The sequence below is a fragment of the Hippoglossus stenolepis genome, chromosome 8 (genome assembly GCF_022539355.2).
Source record: "Hippoglossus stenolepis isolate QCI-W04-F060 chromosome 8, HSTE1.2, whole genome shotgun sequence".
NCBI lineage: Eukaryota > Metazoa > Chordata > Actinopteri > Pleuronectiformes > Pleuronectidae > Hippoglossus > Hippoglossus stenolepis.
Window position 1 is genome coordinate 22491816 of NC_061490.1, and position 22040 is coordinate 22513855.

Consider the following 22040-nt stretch of genomic DNA (forward strand, 5'->3'; position numbering starts at 1 on the left):
ACAAAACATGCATAACATTGTCTCTGACAGAATGCCATCTTGTGAAGGCTGCTTATTGGGCGCCAAAGGATGTTAACATAAGTTTAGTTGCAGTTAAGCTGAATGTTTCCAGCTGCAGTGATTCAATTTTCATGACTTGACCCACATTCCAGCCTGCGAAAAAAGAATGAATTGTCGATTTCTCTTGGAGAGAGCAACATCGCAAATCTGTTATTCTTTTCTTGACAGTTGCAATGACGCTCGTCAGTGATGGCATGTCATGACCAGAAGGGGGCGCCATGAGGGAGACATTCTAAAAGCTCCTGTTAAAGGTTTTATTATTTAAGATGGTGACTCCCTATTTATCAGAATTATGAAGGGAGCAACTAAAATCCTTGAACAGGACATTTTAGGTCTGTGGATCTCACATAAAAAAAAATTATTGATGTTATTGTTGATTTCCCATATTTTTATGTTCGAAGAAATACTTTATTTTATTATTATTATATATGAATTGTCTCACAGGTTGGACCATATACAGCCCAGATCTTCTCTATGGTCTCTCCCTGTTATATGGGCTTTTTAAAGTGATCTCTGTCCACCATGATTGCATTTGCCACTGGTGTACCATCCAATAAAAAACCTTCTACGTCAGCTTAAGTTCCTCAATTCGATTTTGTTGAATGACTAAACAAGTCAAGAGACGATAGAGATGATAGCTCCTTGTCTTGATTAAAATACCTAAATAACCTCCACAAGGTCAGAGTCTGCACTTTTTAATTTCATTCCCATTTCTACATGTTGCGAGCAGCGATTAATTTGGAAAGATTGTTGAAACAAGCCGTTAGTAAAAGCTGTGATGTTGGATGGTAATGATAGATTGATTAAATGATTCAGAAATAATCAGCGTGGGCAATAAATTAGCACCACTCATCGGGGTAAAGTTAAAAACACTGCAACAATAGAAAGCTAACAAGCGTCGTCTCAGCATGCAGCCGGTCGACAGCCACACTGACACAGAACACAAATAACCTTCGGGAAAGGCAGTGTTTAAAAAGGCCTGTCTGTCAGTCTGCATCACCCTCAGACCACAGCAAAGCCCGCCGTTAGTTTTATGAAGAGAAAGCAGCCGTGTGCCGGACGCCAGGTTAACAATCAGCTGCTGATTTGACCCAGAACAACCAAATAGGAGGAAGTGATCTGTAAAATCAACTGGAGTGGTGATTGATTGGGAGGAAAACCTGCCGCCTCTCGACCCGACATTGCACAAGGTTGCCGTCGTTCCTTTGTAACATCAATATTGTGAGGCTGCTTTCCCAGTCAGTAATAATACTATTAACCCAGTGAATTGAGAACGATCAGCTGTGCAGGGACCTGGACTCGGTGAGTAATTTTACAGGCATGCTCTCCTAACCTCTAATTACCGACAGTAATCAGCTTAGGGCAACATTTAAATGACAAGCAAACAGGGTTTATGTACAGATTCCTATTGTTGTTGGTCAGTGAGTGCAAAGACCGAAAAGGTTTCCGAGAACAGGCTCTGCTGCTTGTGCTGGTGATGAAGTGGCAGCTGTCAGGGAAAGTAGTTGAATCCAATGTCCCTGCAAACGTTTACATACTTAACCCCATGTTGGCTTGAATACTTCACTGGTATTTATGTTTCAGGATTGTTTCTTTTGATTGGTAGTGGGATTGAGAGACAGACAGACAGTAAACATGTCACATGACACAAGGTGAAGCAAGACGATGCTCTTTTTTGATCACTTTGCTTTAGGAAGCCAATGAGCAGTCAGAGGCTCAAGGTTATTTTGAAGGAGACACATTGTGCTCATATTCAGTTTCATATTTTTTAATTATTGTCCATTTATTTATTATCTGTCCATTGCTGCAGCTCCTCTTTTCAGCCTCTGTCTGAAACCCCCCGATAAAGCCTTCTCTGCTCTGATTGGCCAGCTAAGTAAAACATTTTTTCAACGGAGGCAAGATTTCAGACTGAAATATCCCAGACGGGAGGATTTTCATAACACATTGCAGATGACGGATGTTGCCATAGCAATGAACACGCTTCCGGTTGACGCACGGTCACAGAGTTATGTGGAAACAAGGTTTACTAACAGGTTATTTCAGGATCTTCAGGAGCAGTGTTTTCTGCGGGGGAGACTTTGAGACCTTTGACATTCACAGAAAACCTTGATAACACGCGAGAGGAGAGAAACCTTGTAAAAAAGCATCACACGTCTCCGTTAACACCGACAGGAACACAGGTTTAGTTCACAGTTTACCCGTGTCGTGGTTTTATTTATGCACCTTGCATAAATAAATTCTGTGTATGAAAGGGGCTTAATAAATGAAATTGTCTTGCCTTGACATGTGCTGTGAGCTTGGTTCTCCACATTGATCACGATGATAACACGCACAGTTTATAGGAACATGTCTGTATGTGACCCGGTGAATCAAAGCACAATAAATCTCATTTTATCTCATTTAAGCAGTTTTTCTTACTTTGATTGGAACAAAACAATTTAATCAAGTGCGCCTGCTCTGCTTTAACAGGCCTCGGATTTAATTATCTAAGTGCATGTACGCGTCCTGACTTTTTCTGCAATGACACGACACCACTATTATTCCGCCCAATCCAGAGTTAATGGAAAACACATCAATCAATATGAAGCTGGGCTGCTCCACGCGGCCCTGGTCCTGAGTGGTGATTACCTGTTCAGAGAAATCACTGGGCTGCCTCAAAGAGACAATTTGGCTATTGAGACAAACATCCCAATTAGGAGCAATATTCGCCCGTTGCCATCATCTGCCTCGGTACGATTGTTTGTGACACTCATCTGGAGTGGTTTTTTTTCTGAATGTGCATCTGGAAGAGGTGCCATGTCCTCTCTTCCATGCTGAATCATTAGATGTGTCAGGCCAGTTTATCGGTGACTCTGATGAGTGGCGCGGTGGTGACGGCCTGTCGGGAGTCTGGCTGACAGAGCAGTGATGGATCATTCCAGCCACACTCTCACCACCTAGACATCCTGTAAATGACTTTATTGGAGGGTTGAAATGAGTAGTGATGGCTGCCGTCATGGTCAGCGAGCTCCTCTCTGGTTGGTTCCCAGCTCTTCTTGTGTTCCTGTGTCCTGAGCCGTGGACTGCGTCTTGCGTTTTGACGATGCACCGCGGATGTGTGGATGTGAATAATGTCTTTCTTTCTTCTCCTCCTCCCCTCTTGTCACATTTGCATCTGCTTGTTTGCTGCTCCCTGCTATTTCTGTGCCATTTTCCGTTACTTTATCTTGACCCCGTCGCTATTGTTTTGTTCCATTTCCCTGACTCGAACTTCTCCAGTTCTCCTCGCATTTGCATTGACCTTTTTGCCGCTCCTTGCTACTTCTGTGTCATTTCCCTTCTCTTTATCTGCTGTCTCTCTCCATTGCTTATTTGTTTCTCGCTTCTCCTCACCCATCTGTCTGCCTCGCTCTTATCTCTTCCATTTTCTCCTGCGCGTCTGTCTCTCGCCCCGTTTTCCCCCTCTATCTCGACGACCTCAATTCATTTCTCTTCCTTATTATTGATCCTCCCATCCATCTGTTCATCTGGCCGCCCATTAATCATTCTCTCATTCTGTCCCTGCAGTGTGACCCAGGGGAAGCGACCAAGTTGCTGTATGACCTTCTGTACACCGAGCCCATCAAGATAGTCCTGATGCCCGGCTGCAGCGGCGTCTCCACGCTGGTCGCCGAAGCCGCCCGCATGTGGAACCTCATCGTGGTGGGTGTATTTTACTGTTTTTACCCAAGTGCACGCCTTCAGGACACGCTTCAGCCTCCAGTCATTTAAAGCCAGAGTTTTTTTTATTTTTTATATCAGTGAAGTGGAGGCTCGGAGGGAGAGACGTGAGGCGTGAGCTGCAATCGCCGTCAAAATTTGTTCTCCCTCATAACTCAATCCTGAGCACAGACATGGTACACTTATTTTTAGATTCGGTGCGACTTACACCTCTGTAATAAATCAATTTCTCTGATGTCCATCAAAAATAAGTCTACCCAGGTTGCACTATACTATAAAAAGCAGGCACTTTACGATTCCAGAACTTTCCTGAGTTGGCGGTGCTGATTTGGTGAAATGTATTCACATGCAGGCAAAAAATAGATAGTTCTGGATTAATAGGTTGAGATTTTGAGATACATTATCTGAGTCTGACACAACCCCCGAACCGCTGGAGCTGAAGAAACATATAATGAATGGGCTTCCTCGCATTGAGAAATGACATTTAAAAATGAAACATAAACATCTCCTTCGCTTTGTCCCTGCTGCCCCCACAGAACTCACTGCTGTAGGCCCCGTTCCTCCAGTGGAAAATCGTTTCAATTACTCTAATTTACAGCAAGGTCTCTGGATTCACCTCCACTGTATTTAGGCTGGGTCATAAATCTTGCAGATAAATATTTTAACACCTGAAACACGTAAAAAACCAGAACCATCTGCATTGCTACACGCCATTAGGGCTAAATGAGTCGTCAGAGCAGCAGAGGACACGCGAGGAAACAGGAGGAGACGAGCTGAGGGCACATCTGGGTGTTGACTGGGTGACAAATTTAACAATCGTAAAGCGACACAATACAACACACGGCCCATTCTTCTACAAGTTGAATACACGAGCAATGAAACGCAACCGAGCTTAATAAACTGTTCTACTGTAAAAGCTCCGTCAGAAGGGTAATCAGATAATAGCTGTGTCCCAATTCAGGAGCCGCGTCCTTTCCGAGGACTCGGCTTAAGAACGCGACACGTTCGTCTTTGCGTTCTTAGACCAAATAGATGCGAGGGCCAAACTGAGATGAGACGGTCTGGACTAAGGAGGACTTTCTATTGCATCAGTTTGAGTGGCTGCACTTACTGCACCTCAGCCCCCGCACAGATAGATTTTTAGGTTTGTCACGTCATAAAAAAATAAACGCTCTTCTCTCAAGTCATGTAGAAATTAAAAGGAACAGCAGAAAGCTTCTTTTTTTTAATTTTTTTTTTACAAAGTGCTTGATTTTAGAGAAAAATAAAAAGGGTAAATTAATCATCTCTCTTAACTTAATTAATTTGCACTTAACTGTCTCAACCAATTTTCTGACTCACTTCTCACTGTCCTCCTCTCCTCTCTCTCCCCGTGGACTCCGGTTGAGATGCTCGTCAGAATTCACAGATGTGATTGGCTGAGTGGCGTCACACGAGAGGATTTACAACGCATGCAATTGGTCTGCGACTTTCCTGGGTCGTTGAACCGGTGCCGTAAAGGCTAGAGAAGCTGCACCAGTTCAAATAGATTTGTTAAAAAGATGTGTCACGATGATTTACCAGTAATAGGTCTTTGGTCTGTTTCCGGATCAGGACCACAGTCGGCCTGTAAGTGACCTCTGTCCAAGGTTAAACATTTTTAACATCTTAAACCTGACACTACATTTTTCCATAAAACCTGTTGCTTTCTTTCGCTACACTATTTTCACTACATTGAATTTATGTGTGGGACCTTTTAGTCCAAAGCGACTTAGTAAAAGCACTGATCCTCTGAAGGGAACAGGAGCTCGATGCCAGACAAACAGCTACGAGGACAGTGTTGTCCCATTTTTCTATCTCTGGTGGATTTCTGTTCTGTGGCTCAGAGAGAGATATGAAATCTTCTGCCCAGTTTGTGCTGGGAGAGAATCGGACCTCAGCTACGTTCGGTGTGAAATGTGCAGTGGTGTTGACATTCATCTAAGTGATGATCTTTGGCCCTTATCGTAATTACTCTAAGTTCCCAAAATCAATGCTGTAGTTATTCATTGATTTTAAGATACTTAACTAAGCTCCTTTAATTAGTGACGAGGCAGTTTCACAATATTGCATCGACAGCTACGATATAGCAGAGGACAAAATATACTGTGAGACCTCACATGCTGCCTGATAATACATGTCTCACAACTTTAAATAATATATCGGCAGGAGAACTGATGCTCGAATCTGCTGCAGATATTTCTTTGGACATATTTTGTTTTTTTATGTCTTCATCAGTCAGTTTGTGTTGTTTATCTCCGCCAGTGTCTTCTCTTGATCGGCCTCGCTGTCACTCACACTGCTCTGCTTATTAGCCTTGTCCTATAATTGAAGTTTTATTCAGAGATTAGTCATGGAGAACAATCAGTTGTAGTGGTTGGCACCTGCCCCTCTTTCCCATTTCTCTTTGTCACTCATTCTTTCCCCATCATTAAAAACTCTCTTCCACTTCTTGACTCTGCCTTCCTCTCTCCTCTCTGAGTTGTCGCTGCCTGGAGCTGGTCTGCTCTATTTCAGCCCCTTTCTCTTCCTTCCTTCCTTCTTTCCATCTCTTCTGTCTTTCTCACCCACTCTTCATTTCCGCCTTGCTCCTTCAACTCGAGCAGTCGATTCTCCCCATGCACACACAAAGGGATCTGTCTCTCTTTACTACACGCCACCACTGGCACAACCTCCTAACCGCCACACTCAATTATTTCTGTATGCGTTCTGCCTTCAGGAGCCTCCTCGCATGTCAAGCAGCCTCATCACAGCGCCGGGGAGGCAAAAGCAACCTCCATTTCTGGACGCTGATCAAGGAGGGGCTCTTAATTTAATCCCCCATCTCCTTTTGTAAAAGCACTGTAAGCCACAGTCCTGCATTGATCCGCTACTACAAGGACATGGGAGAACTGACGAACTGACAATCCAGAGATATTGTTTGTGGTTTTTGGGGGAAGCTCTGATGTCTGTTGCAGGCTGCTGCTGCTGCTCGGTCTATTTCTGCCACAGCAGTTGTTTGCTCTATCTCAGTTTTGTCACTGTTTTCCTGTCTGTTTATTTCAGTGTTGCCGTGGGGAAAAAGCTTGTGAGTCTACGTTTGGTCAAGACACGGTGCTCAAGAAAGTCAAGCAATAGAATCAAACAATAAAATGAGTTTTCTCACTTAGCTGTGGTGTGTTTGCCCAGTGTCTATGAAGTTACTGCTGCAGTAACTAGGATGGAAGGGAAAGGAGTGTCAGTACTTAAAGTATTTATACATAAGAAAATATTTATTCATACATAAGAAAACGTCTTGTATGCAGGCTATTGGTAGATGCTAGCTAGGTGGCTGCACACAGATAATTGTGTACTCCCAACTTAGTTATAGAAATATTAAGAATACCTGTGCCGCCATTTGTGATACATGCACTCGACCAATCGTGTGTCAGTCTCAGCTGTCAGTTATATTTCACTTCATTCTTATAGCATCAAAAATAACTAATTAAAGCAAAACTTGCTATAATAATTAACACATGAACAAACATCAGTGTGGTAGGAACTAACTGAAATGACAGAAACCATGTAGACTACTTTGACTTTATTTTGGCCCATGTCCCAGCCACTAACACTAACATACTGCAGCCAGCCTCCAGGGGGCGATCAAGTCATTTTGGCTTCACTCTTGTTGAGCCTTTGTTGGGTGGCCAAAATTAAGTTAGTTTGAAAAGAGCAAAAAGTTCCTATATAAGATTTAGCGCTAGTGATTGTATCTACTAATCTGGGAGTTGAGGCTCGTCCTATCTCCCTTATCGTTGACGTTTCATCCACCACTGTAGATTTCCCCCGGAACTCTCAGTGGCGCGCCCAGATCAGCTGTCACTTCCTGTATGGTTTCCACTCCTTCTTACTGATGCCTCCGTCTACCTGCCTGCGTCCACAGAGATTTGTTACCGTGGGTCCACAATGCACATTGTTTATGACATTTGACATCTATCATCACCCCCCCCTGTGTTCGCCGCTGGGAGCACCAGAGTGGTGAACATCCCAGGGCTGTGCAGGTAATGGGGATGAGATGAGAGCCGGGACGGACGAGGGGCTGTATCTGTCTGTAATGGTTCCCCAAACGCCTGCTTTCTCTTTTTTAAAGGAGACCTGTCGAGGATTTTATATCCAGGTGTCACTGTGAAACTAATTGTTAGAGGAACATCCTTCTGCCTGTTTCTATTGGCAGTTTCCACCATCCCTCATCCCCGCAGCTTTGGACACACACATCTTATCAGCTTCTCCACCACAGGTGTTTTTTATGGGAACGGTGCCCGACAATTCAGATTATATACGTCCACATGAAACAAACAGACCGTCACCGTGCCAACTGTTTGCAACAACAATAATTAGGTCTTTTTTTTTTTCATTTGTTTTGTATGCCAGGGAAATCCTGCCTGCAGTGTTTAAGTTTCCCTTATTGAAATTATGGAGTTTAGCGACACACCTCATAAGCGGGAGGGAAACGAGGGAGGGAGGGAGTGGGTGTGGATGAAAATGAGATCTGGGTTTGTCTCTTTGGTTCTCCGTCTTTCTGCCGTTTCCTTCTCTCGTTTGCTGTTTGAACCAATTGGCATCAAAGAACGCTGTGTACCGAGGAGGAACAAGAGAGTCCTGAATTTGAATACATTTGATTGAAGTGTGTTTACTACTGATGTCTGGAAGGACCTTCAGAAGTGTGTTTTTCCCTTTGTTCTTCCACCCCACCCTTTCTGCTGCTAACTCTTTTCTCTCTTCTCGTTTCTCAGCTGTCCTACGGCTCCAGCTCACCGGCTCTGTCCAACCGTCAGCGCTTCCCCACCTTCTTCCGCACGCACCCCTCGGCCACCCTCCACAACCCCACCAGGGTGCGGCTCTTCCAGAAGTGGAAGTGGACTCGCATCGCCACCATCCAGCAAACCACCGAAGTGTTTACCTCGGTCAGTGAATTTTACTCTCCTTCATTTCAACGGAACACCTTTGTGTCTCCTCCTCTTACTTTTCTTTTCATCTCTCTCTCTTGCTTTTAAAAACAACAACCTGTGCAGTGTAATGTAATGTTGGTTGCAGCTTTCTATGTGAACGTGCAGAAGTGACCTGCAGTAGGGACTCTGTCTGCAGAACCCTGGAGCCACCGCTGCTGAGAGCTGCTGCTGTTTATACAAAGTTCAGTGAAGCTTGACTATACACAGAACCCTGATCTGGAGAATTATGTCCCCCCCCTCCCCATTTTTATTTAAGAGTGTGGTCTTTCATTATTGAGAGTGGGTAAAGCACAAGCAGAGCAAATCTAAGCTACTATCAGGGACTATCTGAGTGCAAGCGCAGGGTTTTGATTGAAAGCAGCACAAAAGCTTCACAATAAGTCCTTCTCTCTGTCCACATAGAGTCAGTTGTCGTTTCCATTATCATGAATGTGTCCTTTGTCATGATCGACAACGTCACTTAGATTGATGAGTCCCAGACGTCGCTGCTACAGAGGGTGAAGCCATAAAGACGCACTGTTCTCGAGGTATGCGAGCAACAGACAGAGACTTCTGGAGTTATGAGATGGCCTGGTTCTAAACGGGCCTGTTGCTCTTGGCCTGTGTTAATGCTGGTTGTAGCTTTCTTTCTTTCTAACGTAAAACCCGGCTGCTAATCTCAGTCTGCAGAACCCCCCCGAAGCTGCACCACCGCTGCTGCACAAAGAGCCGCTCACCTGTTTATTCAAAGTTCAGTGAAGCTCGACTCAGTGCGCGGAACCTTGAACTGGAGAATCGGTTGCTGCTGTCGTCAACGCGCATCACCAACATTTCAGACCCCCATAGTCACACATGACGAGTTTGAAGCCGATAAGATGAATGGCTCCTGAGATTTGTGAGCCACAAAAACAAACAGACTGAGATTCCTGGAATTATTAGACATAGATCACTTTGTCCATGACCCATCAGTCCTGGTGACGTTTGCCGGCCTCCGTGTGTTTGTTTACAGGAGCAGCTGTGTTCTCAGGCTTTGCGGCGCACCCTCAGACAATCTCTGCCGGCGATTGATGGGGGTGATTTTTTTTTTTTTAAGTAATTTGTTGAAATATTGATCAAGCAATACATCTCTCCCAGGCCCGGCGGTCGATGCCATGACACTTGGGTTGGTTCCTGAGATGGAGGTTAATGATCCCACTCTCACATTCTTTCCTCTCCCTCCTCACATTCTTCTTTTTCTTCTTTCCAGTCGTGTTCTTTGTGTAAAAAAAATCTATCCTCTCCCTTGGTGCATTTCTTGTTTATCATACATCCCCACATTGTCCGGCCTCCTCTTGACATTTCTCATATACACTTCAGATTTCTCTTTTATTCCTTTTCCCCCCCACCTCAGACTTTGTTGCTTTTCTTTGGTGTTTTTCTATAATCTCAAGCTGCCAGGTCTCTATCTCTCTGTGTTCAGCCGCCTCTCTAACCACCTCTCTCCCCCCCTCCCTCCCTCCCTCCCTGTCTGTCTCGCCTCGTCCTTCCTTTTCATCTCGCAGACGCTGGACGATCTGGAGGAGAGGACGAAGGAGGCGGGCATCGAGATCAGCGTTCGCCAGAGTTTCCTCACCGACCCGGCTGTCGCTGTCAAGAACCTCAAGGTGCTTTGATTAAAAATTCACCTCAGCTGCTGGTCGTCTCCCCCACCTCACAGCTGCACACCATACCATTAGCAGAGAGGTGATTTGATAGAGGAAATGAATGCGCCATGCTAATTACCAACTCCTGAACAGCGGTATACGTGCGGTCCTGTGAAGCAGCAGGAACTTTGGAACACCGCTCTGCCACATCAAACCGCGCCATCGTGAAGTTCTATTGTCGCTGCTGATGAACCTGAGCAATGTTTCTCTTTGTTTTCATATTTTCATGCAGCGCCAGGATGCCAGGATCATTGTGGGGCTCTTTTATGAGACCGAAGCCAGAAAGGTGTTTTGTGAGGTTAGTACCTTTTTATTTTTTCCTGCTCGATTGATCCCGGCAGACTGAACCTAACTGGGTATTAGCAGAAACTGAGCTCGGCAATGAGCTGTTTGAATGTCTGGATGAATTTCCTTGTTAGGCAGGGATGCAACATGCTCAACACATCTCGGGGAATTATTCTCCTCATGCTTATTTATCATTCTCCCCCTCCCTCCCTCCCTCCTCCCTTCTGCCTCCCTCTCTCCCTCCCTGCTGCAGGTGTTCAAGGAGAAGCTCTACGGGAAGAAGTATGTTTGGTTCCTGATTGGCTGGTACGCAGACAACTGGTTTAAGATCAAAGACCCGGCTATAAACTGCACAGTGGAGAACATGACGGAGGCCGTGGAGGGACACGTGACCACCGAGATCGTCATGTTGAACCCCGAGACCGTCCGCGGCGTCTCCAACATGGTGGGAAAACATAAAACACTGTCTCATCCTCACAGTAATCATCACATTCAAGAGAAATTAAATCATATTTGATGTCAGTAAGAAGGAATTACAACTCTACCAACATGAAACAACAACCGCTGGTGTTTAATTCACAGATAATTATTCACATTTATATTATTGAGTAAATGAGTGAAACCTTAGCTATAATTCAAAAATTCTTACAGCACTTAGGTCCAATGCAGGAGCTTAATGAGTTTCTAATGACACGAACCAGAGCGCACTTGTACTTTGTCATGAAAGTAGCTACAGATAAGAAATGGAGTTCAGAGTTTTATTTCCAAAAGTTCTAATACACAGGGACCTCGCACATATTGTAAAAACAAATCAGAAGATAAATGATAATTATATATGATGATAATTAATAAAAAAAGAAATGGAAATATTGCAGAAATCAACCCACCCAACATCTCAGTCTACCCCATTAACTGATGATAATTGAAAATGACTCAGATACTCAAGAAAGTCATTGGTTTGCGCCAATTATCACCTTTACTTGATGTCTCCGTGCAGCCAGAAGGTGTAAAGAGAAAAGGGACTTAAGTGTGAATGTGATGCTAATTATGTACCAGAGTCTAGTGAGTGAAAGAAACCTTCTAAACAACGACATCAATAAGTTTTACTGACGTCTCTCCCTCTGCTGCCACCATGACCTGGATATTTACGGCTTTAAATGAAATGCGTTGACAGCTATCGGATCCATGTCATGACATTTGGTATCATCGTCAACATCAGGTGAACATTTTAATATGGTTTAAAAACTAAAACTAAAATATTGGCATTAATTTCACTTCCCTGATTCACTTTTCTTTAGAGCTAATTGGTAAATATTAGCATACAACTATTTAACTATCAGCAACATGGTGAACAATACACCCTCCAAATGTTAGCGTGTTAGCATTTTAGCCTGCATGCTATTGATCGCTCCGAGCACCTTTGATCAACTAGATGATCATCAAGACGTCAGTAGTATTATTGAAGTATTTTGATAATAAGTGTAATTAATTAGCGCTGTTAATTAGAGAAAACACTGATTGCATTATATTATTATATTAATATGAAACTACAGTGTGAGTAATTGCTCTGTATCGTGCTATTCTCTTTATTCAAATAACACCTTAAATGGAGCATATTTTCCTCGTAGCCACGTTTGACCTTATTCATATCTTGTCGGCCACTTTCTTTAATTATTTATCGATGTATGAGCTCTAAGCTGTTTGATGCACATGCTGTCATGTTCCAGAATGTCTTTGTCCTTTAAGGGGGGGGGTTTCATTGGTTTATCTGTTTTCCACTTGGAAAGATCAATCACCGTGTGCTAAATATTGAAAAGTCCTAAGCATTTGTAATTATTAAAAAAAATTTCGGTCACGGTAATTGTTTAGTGAAAGTGATATTGTGAGCGTCCTTCTTTTGATTGTACATCAGGGAGTAGATTTACGTCTTTCCATTGACTTTGTAAGTAATTGTCCTGCATCGAGAATCCACTTCACATTTGATCTGAATGTACATTAGTCATCTTTAAAAATCAATTTAAACACTGAGGCATTGATTCAGGTTTTTTTTCACAAATGAAAACAAATGATAATGAGCCCTAAAATACCGTGGTACTTTAAAACGTGCAATTTTTCAGATAATTAGATTTGTGTGTGTGTCTTTACAGCGGTGTCCACTGATTGATCATCAGTGGGTCATATAGTGACTGTTTGTCCTTCAGACTGTTCGGCTCTTCTTATTCAGATCAGCAACCAACGTCTTCTGTCATTGATGCAAAATAAATTGATCCCCATGAGACGGCGTTTTTTCGCAGACGCTTGTTTAGTGATGCGGTGACGTCATGTCTTCACTGAAGTGTACGACCCTGAATCAATATCAAGCTTCTTAGTCGTCGGACAGACGGGGACGTAATACTTATTTCTTGATTGGAGAATGGATTATTTGTTTTATTTATCAGCGTCATGCTTTCTAAAATGTTTTCCTCTATAATTTGTGTGACCTTGGTTTTATGCCTCTCAGGTAGCGGTCGTTTTACCGTCGCTCTCCTCTGTTCACCTTCTCTAATCCTCTTAAACCGTCTCTTCCCCTCTCCGTCTCTCCCAGTGTTCGACCTTCTCTGACTCCCCTGTTCTATTGTGGATCATCCTCTCGCCCTTCTTGTTTACTCCCCCCTCCTCCTCCCCCCTTCTCCTTTGCCGTCTCCTCGTCCCCAACCTTCTCCGCCATCCCCCCCCCCCTCTCCACCCCTCCGACCCTCTGTCGCACTTCATCAGCAGCTGTTGTTTATATTCATGCAGCACCTGACGCTACCTGCTGATTTAGCTGTTGACGTGCGACTCAATGGATGATAAGAATTACAGCCACAACTCCTGCTCATGGCCCCCGTGCATTCAAATTCAATTCCCAAGTTTGAAATTGGCATATTTCTTATAGATGGAGGAGTCGGGGGAAGCTCGCGTGCCAATGCCGCAGGTCGGCAGTCGCACGTTGTCAGCTAGTTTTCAGTAAGTAGTGGCAGATTTAAATGCCAAGGTGGAATTTCAATGAGATGAATGTGACATAGCTTAACTGGAGGTGTGTATGTCTAATTGGTCTCGGAGAATCCACGGGGACACGTTCATGATTTGCAAGGAATAATCTCCCATTATACATTCATCCCCGCTTTCGGTGCGACGTGTTAATGTTTATTGGTGTTTCAATCACTTCTGAACAGCTTGATTGTGCTTCTAATAAAATATCGGAGTAAATAAATTCAGAGCAGTCACATTCGCTCTGAAACGACGTTGATGTCATAATCCCACATTTTGTAACGATTTAATCTCCTGATTCTCAGTGGAGGCTCTGTGCATTTATTACACTCGTATTGATTGTCAGTCAAAAGCTGGGAAATAATTATGATCTCCATAAGAGCTGTAAGGTTTCTTTCTTTGCTTTCAATTGTAAACAGAGCGCTGTGGTTTCCCTAATTCACTTAACATATCTAAAGGAATATTTGAGCAGTTCTGAAAGTTAAAATCCAGTTCATCATCTAAAGAGAGATTTTGATTATCAGCCGTAATGTTTTAACCATCCAAGGTAGATTTACCACAAGCTACGAGCCTGTGGAAAAAGGTGATGTGATCATGTAGAAACCACAACTCAGATGATATGAACTGCATTTTAAGAAAGTCGTGTTTTATCCACGATGTCAAGGTGAAGTACGACACTACCCACAATCCTCAGCTGTAATAGCGACAGCTGTGATTGATGGAGCTCTCTGTTACTATGGAAATCTTCACCTCAGCTGTGAAAATCATGTCTGCTGCAATCTGATCATTCAGCGTCGATACACAGGGTTACTACACTATATGAAATGTTATATACAAGTATACAAACTACAATACATTGCTGGCTCATATTTTTGGCTCTGAATCAAATGTTCTTTGGTCACGATTCAGCTTGTAGCTGCTCGGCCTGGTTCCAGGTTTTAAACTCTGTTCATTATGATTTTCACAAACTTCAAGAGAGAAAATTCAAAGCCATTCTAAAAGTTAGCGGTCATCTATATCATTGCTTAGCTTAGCATAAAGACTTGAAGCAGCTGGGGTTACAGTTTACTACCCTCTATCTAAAGATTCAAAAATAGGCCAACCAGCATCTTTAGATTTCAACAATTAACACATCATATCTTGTTTGTTTAATCTGTACACAAACTAAATATAGAAAGGATGAGTTGTGGTTTTATAGGGATTTTAAAAGCTGTTCCAGGCCGTGAAATGGAATATTTCCTGTAAAACAGAAACTTTCAATCCTCTCACCTAACTCACATGGTGGAAAGACGAACATAATCCAGGATATCAAATGTTTCCTTTAGAAATGTCACACTGCAGCAGTTAGCTTAGCGGGCGCAGCTTTTAATGTCAAATGGCTTTTATTCTACAAACTTTTTATTGCCTCCGTCAAGGAGGTTATGTTTTCCCTGTTGTTTATCTATTTGTAGTATAACACAAAGGATCGGGTGTGAGCCAAAGAAGAAACCAATAACTTCTGAGTGGATTCGATTAAAGGGGCGGATCCAGGAATTCTTATATCTCTTTCTTTAACGTGGCGAGATCGGGCGTTGGCCTTGGTAGAGGTGTAAACTCTCTGAGCGCCCTTTGCGTTCATTATACTTCCAACAGCCCTTAATGCCCACATGGTGTTCGTTTGATGCTGGTAGTGCTCCTCAGGTCAGCTGAGTTCAACTGCTCCTCAGGCCGCCTGAGAGCCGTCTGGCCTGAACCTTCTTTGACCCGACTGTCCATTTGGTTTCTGAAAAATAATCTGGAGCTAATGTTGAGGCAAATTCTTATTCTTCAATATAATTTCCTTCCTGTTCACTTTTAGACATCGCAGGAGTTTATCGCCGCCTTGATGTCTCGGCTTGGAGGGAAGAACCCGGAGGAGACCGGCGGTTTTCAAGAGGCTCCTCTGGCCTACGACGCAGTGTGGGCCCTGGCCCTTGCCCTCAATAAGACAGTCGCACCGCTGAAGGCCAAGGGTCGACGTCTGGAGGACTTCAATTACAACAACCACGACATCACCTCAGAGATCTACCGCGCCCTTAACACGAGCTCCTTTGAAGGTGTTTCGGTAAGTGCAGAGGACGAGAAAACAGATGGGAACAGAAGCACAGGCAATAAAAACAGCTGTTTATGCCATAGGTTTGGGACTTTATAGTTATCATATATGAATATGCAAGTTTCCATATGTCTTGGCTGTACACTCATCCTCACTATTGCAGTCCTTACCTATGATGGTGATCAATTTCAAGGTCGCAAAATGAAAAATCCTGTTTGAAATCACAAAGGCAGAGATGTAGAGTTCACAACATTTTAAAAGAGGATATTTATAGTATATAGCATATATATTTACCATTAGTGGATATAGTATATATATATATATACCTCAAACTCTGAGCTTGGCTGGGTGGTGATATGTTTCAAGAAGTGATTTAAAAGAGGTCACTGATTCTGCTCAGTCTCAGATCCTTGGGCAGTGAGTTCCAGAGCTGGAGGGGCCCATCACCTTTAGTCTCGAGTCGGGACTTATGAGCTGCCAGCTCTGCCCGAGGATCTGAGGCTGCGCTCTAGCAGCAAATCCTCAATAATAGCTGGGGTGTTGAAGTCGTGAAGTGCTTTGAAGGTAATCAGTAAAATCTTAAAATCATTTCTAAAACTGACTGGTCACCAGAGAAGAGGCCAAAACAGGCCTGATATGATCTTGTCCTTTGATATTTATTAAAAGGCGAGCAGCTGGATTTTGCACCAGCTAAAAGGAGTGATGTTGTTTTTTGGCTCAACCCGAATTACTGTGAATCTAAACGAGATGCACGAACGACCTTCTCAAGATCAGGCAGAGACAGAAAAGACCTGATCTTTGAAATGCTCCTCAACTGATGAAAACATGACAGCACAACATTAGTGGTTTGTTTGTCAGGTGTAAGGTCACGTAAAATATCACACCCAGATTTCTGTCCTTTCAAGTCTTTGTGCTAAGCTAAAGTAACTGACTGCTCTCTGCATCTTCATATTGGTCGATTAGTATAGTTTCATTTATCACAAAATTGTTGAAATATTCCTTCAAGGAAGCCGTTAATTATTTGCAAATTAAAAAAACAGACCTCCTCCTATCTGCGTCTCAGGGCCAGGTGGTGTTTGACGCCCAGGGTTCCAGGATGGCGATGACGCTGATCGAACAACTCCAAGGTAACGCACTCCCTCTCTGTCACGTTGAATCGCTGCATCTGGTCTGAACGGTGAATGTCACTCGTTCATGTAAAAAAAATAAATCATTGCTGACGGAATTCATCAGGTATTGATTGTTCAGCCCTGATCATTCACAGCAAGGCCTCTCTGCTGTGGGGGGGGGGAGGGATTGCAGCCTTTACTGTCATTGGTCCTGGTGTCATTTAATTGCACATGCGATTGGGCTCGACGCAGGGACGTGTTGACTCGAGGCTTCGCCCTAATTGGGCACAAGCCTCCGTTTTAAGCTGTTTCTGGAAGTGGCATCCTATTTGTCACCAGTGACTTAATGAGTTTCCCCGCGCAGGATAAGGTTGGGGATTATTCTCTACGTCTGTTCTCTTTGGCTGCTCTAAAGGATGAGAATTCATAATCCGGCCCCTTTTCCCCTCGCGCTCCGTCTCATATTTTCTGTTGTGGTGTCGAGGTAAATTGACATCCACAATGAGACGACCTGACTGGAATCCTTGAATCACTGTGGGACCTCATCAGTATTCCTGGTCTAGACTGTCACATAAGCTCCTTTTTTTCACTCCCCCTTTTCTCCTTCTCCTCCCCTTGGTGCTTCTTTGTTTGTCCTTCCTCATGCACCTTTCATCCCCCATTCACTTCATCTATTCATTGTGTCCTTTTACTTCTGTACCGACACATCCCATTAATATAAAAGCACAGAAACTATAGAAAAATAGCTAAATAGTGTACGTACGGACCAAAACAACGGGAGGGGATGACATTAATTATACGAGCAATTCTAATTAAAATGTCTCGCATCTTTTCTGTCTTTCTTGTCTTAAACATGTAGGAGGCAGTTACAAGAAGATCGGTTACTACGACAGCTCTCAGAAGAACCTCTCCTGGTTTGGAAACGATGTCTGGATAGGTGAGAGTTCACGACACTGTCCTCGCCGCTGCTTCCCGTGTCTGTATTTGTGTCCCGTCTCATCATGGCCGTGACTCAACAGCATCCCGTCCTCCTGCGTTGACATCCGACCTCCCCGGCGCGGCTTAATTTAGCCTTTCTCACTGTCTAAATGATATGTAATCATGCCGGATTTTCTCTAACCCCTCGTTTGGGGCGAAGCTTGTTATTTGGATGCTGATGCTCGCCCCGAAACGACCTCACCGTCCAACTTGTTGTTAAAATGTTGGCAGAGAAAATGCTCGGTAATCAAATTGGTGCAGCAGCTAAGTTTGACTGGCTAACTCAGGGGTTTTAAAAGCCTTCCCCTCCTCTCTCAGTTCAAAATGTTTCATGGAATATGAGGAGCATCTTTACTTTTGCTGATTTCTAAGCAGACTTATGGACGTTCATTTACGACGGACATAATGTGTTTAATTTATCTGTGTTGCGGTTTGTCATGTTATGACTCTGAGGAGTTTTAAGCAAATTGCTGTGCATCTGATGGATGCTCAGGGTCTTAATGAACCCTCATGGCCTCTATGAGCCGTATATCACACTCTGGTGCAACAGCTGATCATGTTAATAAGTGGGATTTACCATCAGGCCAAATTATAATGCACCAAACCTGTTTTCAGATGTCTGCACAATGGGCTGTTTGTTCTTTTCACATATGAAGAACACAGCAGGAGATTCTCGTTCCTGTTTACAACAACAGGAAAATGCAGCATGCAGGATGTAATTTATTAATTTCACTGCAGAAATCAGGTGTTTTTGTTTACGGCGCCGGCCCTCATCACCAAAAGCTCTGAAATCTCACATTGTGTATCCCTCGTCTGCACGGCACGTCTTTTACATCCTGAGATCTGTTTCCAGTTTTGTGTTTGTCGCGGGCGTCCCCTTGCTCGCGGTGAATCCTCAGGATAATCAGATTTATTCTCACATGGGCTCACACTGACATTATCCATATTTTTTTCCTACGGGGTTGGAAGGAGAACCGGGAGATTTTTCTGGGTCAGATCAACAGGAAAATGTCACAACAACAGGAAAATGTTCTGAACTCTCAGGGAAGGGGTGGAGCCTGCGTAGAGCAGCAGGCGGCAGGACATGACGTATAAATTCCGCTTTCTGTTGTGTTCACTGACATGAACCCGTCCCAGTTACCTCCTGCGGTATCAGAGCCTCACATCCCTCCATCCCGTTCTTCTTAATGGGAAAACTCTCTGGGGAGTACGAGCTAACCCAACCAACAACATCAAGAGTTTTCTCGTTACATCATTTTGTTATATGGAGACGATCGAGCCCTCGGGACTCAAACCGGAGCCAACACTCAAGCTCCTGCTGCCCATATTCTCGTTGTCCCATGAAAACCTATTACCGTTGATTTGCCTCAGACACCCAGACCAATCCTGTGGTTGTTTCCTGGCCCATCCGTCCCTGGAGAGGTGACATACTTGTGCCTGGACGGAGTGTGCCACTAATCAATCCTGCATGCCGCGGCGGTCCGCAGGGAGCCGCCTTTTTTTAGGCTTTTAAGGAAATGATCTGTTGCTGAGGGGCTTAACTGAACCCAGAGGAGGAAGAGATTCCAGGTCAGGTTGACGGGCAAGACACCGGGGTGACCTGCATCCATGTAGGCAAAATGTCCTCCTCCAGGATATTTAGCTTGGCTTGTTGCACGGTGAGAGGCTTTGGTGTTTGACTATTTCAGTTGAGACTGACCTGACCTCCAAAGTGTCAGAGGTGGAGATGTGTTTGCTCACTTTTCTCAATTTTACCAAATAAAGGCACATCCCTCTGACTTTGTCTTGTCGGGAGGAAATGAGTAATTTCCTGTTCTCTGCAGCTGACTCAGTTCAGGGATTTTTTTTTTTTTAATGCAGGGGGAGCGGCGGGGGGGTTTAAGTATAAACGGGGGGTTTTCAACTTAACCCCCCACTTGTTTGCCTGTGTGTTTACCAGGCGCCTCCATGCCTCACTTTCTCACTCCGTTCACGGTCGCTCTAACAACCACTTCAGCTCAGCTCTTCTTCTAATCGCTGTGGCAACTGTTATAGAGCTGGGTCTCCATGGCAACACCCTGTCCTGATTCCTTTATCAAGGACGGAGGAGGGTTTAAATGGAGCAAATGCATTGACTGAATGGACAGTTGACACATGCACACGTGTACACACGCTGTGCATTAATGCAGTCACATACAGGTTCCTTGGAATTCATTAAGCACAGTCATTATGCATCACCTAACAGTAACATGAATACAGTGCTCCACTTTAAATTGTATACAGCATTTTAAATCATTTAACAGATGTTTTTAACGGTGGCCAATAAAACACTGAAATGTAATAATGAGAACGACGCGTATGGAAAGACAAAGCCTCCGTTAAAACGAAGAATAACAACGCGAGTCTTGTTCTCCATCGATCTAACATCTTGTGCGTACACATTTCTCCGCCTCACAATGGGGAAAATTTGACAAAAGATTTCTAAATCGGTGCAGCGGAAGCAAAGATCTCATCTTCTTTTGTTTATTCCATGCATCCGTCTTTGTGCTGCTCCAACGCTGCCAGTCGAGTCTCACACTGTGGGTGTGTTGTGCTAGTAGCAGCTAATGTAGCCTGCAGCCTCTCGCCTCGAGCAGACACGAGGAGTGGGCTCCAGAGGTCGGATACGAGCTCACTACTGTGGAGCTTCACACCCACAAGTTTTATTATTATTACTATTATTTTTATACCTTCTATTGTTGTTTATCATTTTATTTAACTTGTTCTTTTTTTCAAGCTGGCAGGTTGTTGGCAGTGGTTCCACTCACGCATACATGAACTACTTATAAAACACACATGTCTGGGTCACTGCTCATTTGCACCACATATGATCCGTGTGCCGCTCACCCAGTTTGCTTTGATGTCGTTCATAAAGCACATGTAACACAGATGGAGCATATAGAATAAAGATGGCTGACGTGTCTTTAATTCCTCCCGTTGCACAAAAGTGAAACGGAAATAACCTATTTTATTATTCAGAAAAAGCTAATTCAATATTTTGACAGTGATGTTGGTAATAAATTGTTTTTGGATGACGGGTGTTGATTTTATTCATCTCCTCTTGTGGCACCTGTCGGGGCCCCGGCTGCATTTATTGAATTCATTATATCATTAAGACAGAAGTAAAATGTAAGTAATTAAAAAATGTGGTATAATTTTTGTCCCTGTGTGTTTTCCATCAAACCTGAATTTTCCCAGTCGTACACGCTGTGATGGTGAAACGGGTGCAAATGGTTTTTTAATTGAACTCGGTGAAATCCGCAGACAAGCGCTTACGTCGCCGCTCCTCAGTCGGATGACACCAGATACATGTCGGCCACGTGACGGCGGTGACAAGAATCTAAACAGAGCATGATGGGCGTCTTGACACCCTGCGCCTCTCGAGGGGGCGACACTCTGACACTTTCCACTGACATCTGACACATCAGCTTCACGCAGCGCTGACACTCGTGCTCTGCTTCCTCTCTGACATGCACACACTCGCTGTCTGCCTCCATCTCTCTCTCACACACACACACACACACACACACACACACACACACACACACACACACACACACACACACACACACACACACACACACACACAAAACACAAGCTGCGTGCGCGCATAAATGCTTCCCTGCACTAATGTGCACTCTCTTGAGCACAGTCACTCATGCTTACTGTATAGGTCTCCATGCTTATCAAGCATGCTGTATATACGGTCTGCACGGGCATGAGCGCGTGCACACACACACACACACACACACACACACACACACACACACACACAATTCAAAACCCTAAAGCTCCAACTTTTAATTGACTCTGAAATCACGTACCAAAGTTTCCTATTAAATTGTACGAATTACCCAAATTGACATTTACATATAAATCATTGATAACATCGGTGGTTGTGTATTTTTATTTTTTACTGCACTGAAGCTGTATCAATATTTTATGGAGGTACTGGAGTGAGGAAGGATTCTGTGCTCCTAGGGCCTAAATGGAATTAGTGTTTTTATTTAATGCATAAAAATAAAGAAACATGCATTAAAACAACGGGGAATTATAACTTTGAGTGCAAAGGTATTTCTTGACGATGAGTTTTGTTCAGCTATTATTACTTTTATAGGAAATGCAGTAAAAAGGTTTGTTGCCACAGCCATTTGAATATTTA

The 22040-nt window shown here is 43.7% G+C and overlaps 1 protein-coding gene across 1 annotated transcript in view; it reads left to right on the forward strand.

The window, feature by feature from the left end:
• Positions 1–22040, forward strand: part of gabbr1a (gamma-aminobutyric acid (GABA) B receptor, 1a) — a 68946-nt gene that overhangs the window by 25641 nt on the left and 21265 nt on the right. The window contains exons 8-15 of the mRNA XM_035163263.2: positions 3610–3744; positions 8532–8702; positions 10268–10369; positions 10641–10706; positions 10947–11138; positions 15540–15785; positions 16837–16900; positions 17742–17819. Coding sequence (XP_035019154.1) covers positions 3610–3744; positions 8532–8702; positions 10268–10369; positions 10641–10706; positions 10947–11138; positions 15540–15785; positions 16837–16900; positions 17742–17819 — 1054 coding nt within the window. The remainder of the gene's footprint in view (positions 1–3609; positions 3745–8531; positions 8703–10267; positions 10370–10640; positions 10707–10946; positions 11139–15539; positions 15786–16836; positions 16901–17741; positions 17820–22040) is intronic.